The 6,449-nt window shown below is 43.3% G+C and overlaps 1 protein-coding gene, 2 non-coding genes and 1 pseudogene across 3 annotated transcripts; 3 read left to right on the forward strand and 1 right to left on the reverse strand.

Annotated features, from left to right (window-relative positions):
- The first annotated feature begins 488 nt into the window (after positions 1 to 488).
- Positions 489 to 620, forward strand: LOC122429628 (putative 60S ribosomal protein L39-like 5). The gene has a single exon (XM_043450126.1). The coding sequence runs from the start codon at positions 489 to 491 to the stop codon at positions 618 to 620; it is 132 nt and encodes a 43-aa protein (XP_043306061.1).
- Positions 621 to 794: 174 nt separating this feature from the next.
- LOC122437379 lies at positions 795 to 2,260 on the forward strand (annotated as a pseudogene).
- Positions 2,261 to 5,043: 2,783 nt separating this feature from the next.
- On the forward strand, positions 5,044 to 5,115 carry TRNAP-AGG. The gene has a single exon. It is a non-coding gene; the product is annotated as a tRNA-Pro (tRNA).
- A 653-nt stretch (positions 5,116 to 5,768) lies between these two features.
- TRNAP-CGG lies at positions 5,769 to 5,840 on the reverse strand. Its single transcript has one exon. It is a non-coding gene; the product is annotated as a tRNA-Pro (tRNA).
- Positions 5,841 to 6,449: the final 609 nt, after the last annotated feature.

Below are 6,449 nucleotides of genomic sequence, written 5' to 3' on the forward strand. Positions count from 1 at the left end.
AAGAACTGAAGACTCAAGTTAGGACGTTTTCAAATAAAACAAAGGGTGGGGTCTGAATGTTAGAACCCCAGAACTATAATTTACTCACATCAAACCAAAAGTAGAAAGTTAACAACTTCAGAGTGTCCTTAACAACACATAGTGCCTCTAAATGTTTGAATGAATGAGCGATCGAATGAATAAACTGAATGAATGGTACATGAAATAAAATAAATAGGCCTATTTAGGATAGTCACTCTGTCTACTTGTAGTTTTCTGTCTGGTTCGTTATTTGTTAGAGTTGCAATTCACAAATACTGATTGTCCAAGTACCAAAATTTGTAGTTTTAAGGGATTTGGAACATATTGCATTCATTCAGCAATTAGTCATTGAGCACCAGCTTTGCCAGCATAAGCCTCAATACTAAGTATTTAAGAACTTAAAATATAGTAAAGACACTCTTTTCACTTCTCCATTTTCCTCTGTGTGGTTGAATTTACTCCTCCCCATGTCTTTTCACAAGAATTTGAAGATCAAGCAATTTCTGACCAAGAAACAAAAGGAGAATCGTTCCATTCCCCAATGGATTCGAATGAAAACTGGTAATAAAATCAGGTATAAGTCCAAGAAAAGACACTAGAGAAGACCCAAGTTGAGTCTCTAAGGAGCCTCATATACCAATTGGCACTCATTTGTGCTATGGCAAGGTCACTTACACCTTGCTTGAATCACAGTAGTGAGAACTCACTGCTGTCTGAACAGCTCATGGGAGAAAGGGAATGTTTGACTCTTCGTGTTTCCTCAGGAGAGGTCCATGTGGCTCAGTAATAAATATGTGAAACATTGTTTGGGGAAAAAAATTAAAAATAAATAAAATATAGTTAAGAATCCATGCCTTAAAGATACGATTGGAAGCCAATTATAACAATTGTTTGCCAGTTATACAGTAGAATTCAGTATTGCTGTTAATGTTGATGTCCTCTAACAAGTAATGATTAGAAGAGATAAGACTGCAACCCAGTTATATACCACACACAATTGGTTTTTAATTTGTTAAAGGATTTCTTTCTGAGAAGGTCAAAGGAGAGAATGAGAAACAGATTTTCCAGCTGAAGAAAACAGATCGAGTCAAAACACATAGATGGGCCTGAAGAGATGGAATCCCCGATCTCCGCGCCTTCATGTCGCGGAAGAGGAGCTGGGCGGGTGCGAGTCAGACCCTCTCGGGAAGCGGCCTGCCATCCGGACTTTACCTTTGTTGGTCGGAGAAGCCAGTAACAACAGTCCAGGCTCCAGCAGAGAAGGAGGAGGACGAGTTATATCAGCAGTCCCTGGAGATTCTCTCTCAGTACCTCCGGGAGCAGGTAACCGGCGCCAAGGACGCGAAGCCCCTGGGCGGGTCTGGGGCCACCAGCCGGAGGGCGTTGGAGACCCTGCGACGAGTCGGGGATGGGGTGCAGCGCAACCACAAGACGACTTTCCAAGGCATGCTTCGGAAACTGGACATCAAAAAAGAAGACGATGTCAATCTTTGTCTCGAGTGATGGTTCATGTTTTCAGTGACGGAGTAACAAATTGGGGCAGGATTGTGACTCTTATTTCTTTTGGTACCTATGTGGCCAAACACTTGAAGAGTATAAATCGAGAAAGCTGCATCGAACCACTAGCAGAAAGCATCACAGATGTTCTCCTAAGGTCAAAACGAGACTGGATAGTCAAAGAGGCTGGGATGGGTTTGTGGAGTTCTTCCATGTAGAGGACCTAGAAGGCGGCATCAGAAATGTGCTGCTGGCTTTTGCAAGTGTTGCGGGAGTAGGAGCTGGTTTGGCATATCTAATAAGATAGCCTTTTAAGTGCAATAATTGACTCTTCAGCCACCAAAACAGCCACCAAAATCACCGCTGTGAACTCACACGTATCTGTGAAGTTGGACGTCACGCTGTGCAGGCCATCATCTAACAATGGATAAAACCAAGTGACAGGAAGATTGTGGCTAACAGGAATAAATACATGAGCAAAGTAATCTCCCTTGAAGAGTCAGTCTCTGAAAGAAGCTGAGTTCCGTTTCAGCAACAGGCAAACTTTGGGAAGCTGTGGAGATGGACATTTTAGTTTTAGTGAAGATGCTAGAGGGGAGAGACTTTACCTAGAACAGGAAATTGGCCAGTGGACAGGCTAGTCATAGATACGCCCACTGAATTCATAAACTTCTATAGTGTTAAAATAGAAGGACTAACAATGCCAGTGGAGTATGTAAAATTGATTTTAAGCCACAAGTAATAGAACTATGACAAGAAGCCTCAGTATTGTACCACAGAGTGTGAAGGGAAGCTTTTTCCTCTGTAGTTAGCTTTCCCAGGTGTGATTCTTCAATAGACCAAATGCTCAGGATGTTTATACCTGTTCTGCTTTGGCTGGGTTTGAGCGATTCTTATTTGCCTAATGTCATGGCCAAGAATACTGAAAGTTGGAATAGAATCACAAATTTGGAACGTTGAGTTTTGAAAAAGTTGCATTGGTCTGTAAAAATTGTTTATATTTTTGCAGAGTAGTATTAATCAAAAAAGAGATAAAACAAAATTTTACTTTCATTTTTTCATACCCTTAAATTTACAGCTTCTATAGTTAGGAACCTGTTTCTTACAGCTTTTCTATTCTAATCTTTGTTCTAGTCAATACTAGATTGTATACAGAACCAGCTGATGTGATTGTATGCAACCTGGTGTAGTACAACAATTCTGATAACTATGCAGGCTTTAATTTTCCTATCTTGATTTGGGTAAGTATTTCTTAAAATGCTGTTTGGGTTTTTTTTGTTTTTTTTTAACCTGGAACTGAGAAATTAATGGAAGTTAATCCTTTCACTTTGTTACACCTGGGTTTTCAATAATTGAGTCAAGGTTTTAAGATCTATTTTGGGGGGCGGAACACACTGGCTGATGACTTTCAGATGATGGGCTCTGATTGGGCAACTACTTATTTTGAGTTCCTTCCATTTGACGTAATTTAACTGGTGCAATTTAAACTGAGTGCATGAGCTCATCTTCAAAGCTTTTGCTAAAAGATTTTCAGCTGTTCCAAATGGGACTTGTTATCAGACAAGACTCTGCTCATGGCCTCAAGAATCTCATCAGGTGGATGAGAGACACTTGATCCCTATTTGCTTAATAAATTGTACAATAATGGCTTGGCAAAGCAAGCTATAGTCTATCCATGGTGCTATTATTAGGCTTGCTTGTTAAACACAGGTCTAAGCCTGGCCTGTGAATAAAACAAATGCTTATTTCATTTTTATTAATGATTCTTGAACTTTGTTTCAGATTTTTACATTGGCATCTCTATAGTTTTCAGACTTGATGTTTTATCTAACTTACTGTTTATTTCCTATCCTTCCTTAAAATATTTGCTGCTTATTCTGCTTCCTCTACACATATTTATATTAGTCCCTACAATTTTACCTTGCCATTCCTGAACTCTTACTAGCCCTTTTATTTTTTGGCATTAGGAACCTAAGTGACCACCCATGGAGTCCACCGACCTTCCTCATTTTTGAATTTTATCTTAGGAGATGGCAGTACAGTGGATGTTGACAGCAACAGTCATGAGGTGAGAAGAGTCCCTTCTTGTACTAGTGTCTTATTGGTTGTTGCTTAACTCTGGGGAGAAATTTTCAAAAGTCCCCTTAGGGGATTTCAGAGAAGGGGACAACTCTTAGGTGATTTTTCTCTAGGTACCTTTGCATTTGAATATGCTCACTTAAAATTGATGGGTTCTGTTAAACCTCAAAGTTATATAAAAGTTACTAGTAAACCGAAGAAAACTATAGTGGAACCAGGATCATTTGAAAACTTCAGCCTCTGAATGTGACCTTTAGTTTGTGGACTCCAGACGAAAATAGACATGAATAAAATGACTAAGAATGTAATAAGGGACCAATTGCTCTGCCTGCCCATCTCTAAGCCTTAAGGTCATCTAGCTAGAGCTATTTTTTTATCTGTGTATTTATCATTGTTGATCAGAAACCACTTATTTATATCATGTCTATCTCTAAGGACCTAAAAGCACCTTATGTAGTTAATTAATCTTAAGATCTAGTTAAGGCGACTGAAAGGCCTGTCTCCCCATAGCCAGTTGTGGAAATAAGCACAGAGAGGTAAATTGATGAAATTTAGGGGCCCCGTCTTCACTTTACTAGGTGTGAGTGCTGAAATGTAAAGGAGGATCTAAAATTGATATTTTGGTCAGCAGCTTGTGATAAGGGTTTAGGGAGTCCAAGTGCTTTGGGGCAAGGTGAGTGCCTCTGTAGGGAGAAGAGGCATATGTTGTAAGTGCTGACTAGCTGCCCCAGTGCTGGCAAATCCTCCACAAGGGAAAGGGAGGGGCTGCTTGGAAAGATGGCTCTCAACAAGTTCTGCCTAGTGCTTCTCTCAGGGAAAATCCTGCAGTCATTTAGTGTTGTCTATATACATTCTGTTGGGGGTGAACACCTTGGATCTGGTTAAAACAGCTAATGCTGTTGACAGTTGTGCCAAGAAGAGTTAGGACCAACAAACTAATGTGGGCTATAAAATGTAGTGTGTTTCCCTAACTTCCTGTTTTGCCTGAGAAGAAGAAAATAAATATTTTATTCAAATGCAAAAAAACAAAAAACAAAACACCCGCATAGATGGCAATACTCAAGGCTGGAAAGATGGTGCTTTGAACACTAGGATAAAAGGTGTACGCAAGAAACGGACGATTGTACTACTATTGGAAAGTGCAACATCCAGAACTCAGTAGGGAAGAGAATCTGGAATCTACCTGCCACAGGGAAATTGCCACACACTCACTGCAATTTATCAGCCATAAATATAAATAAAATTATAAATATTCCACTGATAGTGACACCGTTGTTTTCTTCTGTGTCACTGATTTTCAAAGATCAAGAGAAAAAGAAAATCCGTTTACACTGAAGCGCAAAACAGCTGAGGAATATAAATACATAACAGTAAACAACCACTTAGAGACGCGGAAGTCAGCAATTCTTCCTGCCTTTACGGTGTCAGGAAGACTGCAAGAACGGCGGCTCGTTGGTCTAGGGGTATGATTCTCGCTTAGGGTGCGAGAGGTCCCGGGTTCAAATCCCGGACGAGCCCTCTTTTTTTCCCCCCTTTGAATTAAATCCATTTCTAAAGAAATTAACTTTAGATCTATAAATGTAATAAATACATGTTGGCGAAAAATACAAAATTGAGACCTTTTGAACTTATAGCACACTTTAAGTTCAAATACCATTAAAAGACATAACATGAAAACGTAGCAAGTTTGAGAGCAATGTGATGCTCTGAAAAGACTTATCCCCATTTCTGCCAGCTTCAGAGTCGAGCACGTTTGTTGGGCATCTCCGGTGCCTACAAGTGCGACCTAAATCTGCTCACGCCCGCGCTCGTCCGCCTGCACGGCGACCGTGGGAGGCGGACTGCGCGCCCGCTCTCCCGGCCCGCCGACCCTCCGCGCCCCCGCTCACGCTCGGAGTGTTCCGGGGCTGCCCCGGGGTCCGCACGAGGCATGTCTCTTTTCCGAGCACGTGTGTTTCAAAATGGTACAAGTATTTGCATATCTTGCCCTCAGACGAAAAAGACCACATATTGTATGAATTGATCTCATTTGATCTTTTACTTTTTGATCGTCTTGATCAAGGTTTGAGCATATTCAAGGTTTGAGCTAGAATAGTTTCATTTCAGCCTTTAAACGAGCCATGTGGGGGGCAAAAAGTTTTAAATTTTACGGCTTATGCAAGAAAAAGCCTGGGCTCGTCCGGGATTTGAACCCGGGACCTCTCGCACCCGAAGCGAGAATCATACCCCTAGACCAACGAGCCGCTCTCAGCAAAAACCATCCCAGAGCCTTCCTTCAGCCGTATCCGACCACCGTCTGCACCACCTGACCGATCTCAGCTGCAGAATCGCCTCTCCTTTCTCAGGTCTGGGGTCAAAACGCTTTTCGCCACCCAAAGGGGCCCCAGGAAGGGACGTGCATTTTTCCCCGGCGGGGTCGGCCTTATCTCCCGGCGCCGCCTGCGGCCATCAGCACAAGATCCGGGAAGCCGCCTTCCACGAGCCAGGACAGCCCCTGGAAGGCGGGGACGGCAGGGCGGTGGAAGCCCGGGCTGGGAGGGCGCAGGCAGGCCCCGCGGACGCCTCGGACTCCGCCAGGCGCTGGCAGCCCAGGGTCTCCATACGCCAGTTTCGCTACTTGCGGGTAGGTCCCGCCGCTCGCAGCTCAGACCAGCCTCAGAGCGCTTGGCTGTGTGCAGCGCGCCTCCTTGGCATTCCGAGCCTCTGCTTGGCCGCCGGAAGACGCTCGGCTGCCGACGACGCCCATGGGTGGGTGGAGCGGGGAAAAAACCTCGACGAGCTGGCGAGAAATGGGAAAGGATGCACCTTATCCCTGCAAGGGAGTGTTGCGGTAAAGAATTCTCAAAGGGGAG

This window comes from Cervus canadensis, chromosome 2 (genome assembly GCF_019320065.1).
Source record: "Cervus canadensis isolate Bull #8, Minnesota chromosome 2, ASM1932006v1, whole genome shotgun sequence".
In the NCBI taxonomy this organism is placed as follows: domain Eukaryota; kingdom Metazoa; phylum Chordata; class Mammalia; order Artiodactyla; family Cervidae; genus Cervus; species Cervus canadensis.

Coding starts and splice junctions, on each gene's coding strand:
- LOC122429628 (XM_043450126.1), top strand. CDS start 489: ATGTCTTTTCACAAGAATTTGAAGATCAAGCAATTTCTGACCAAGAAA.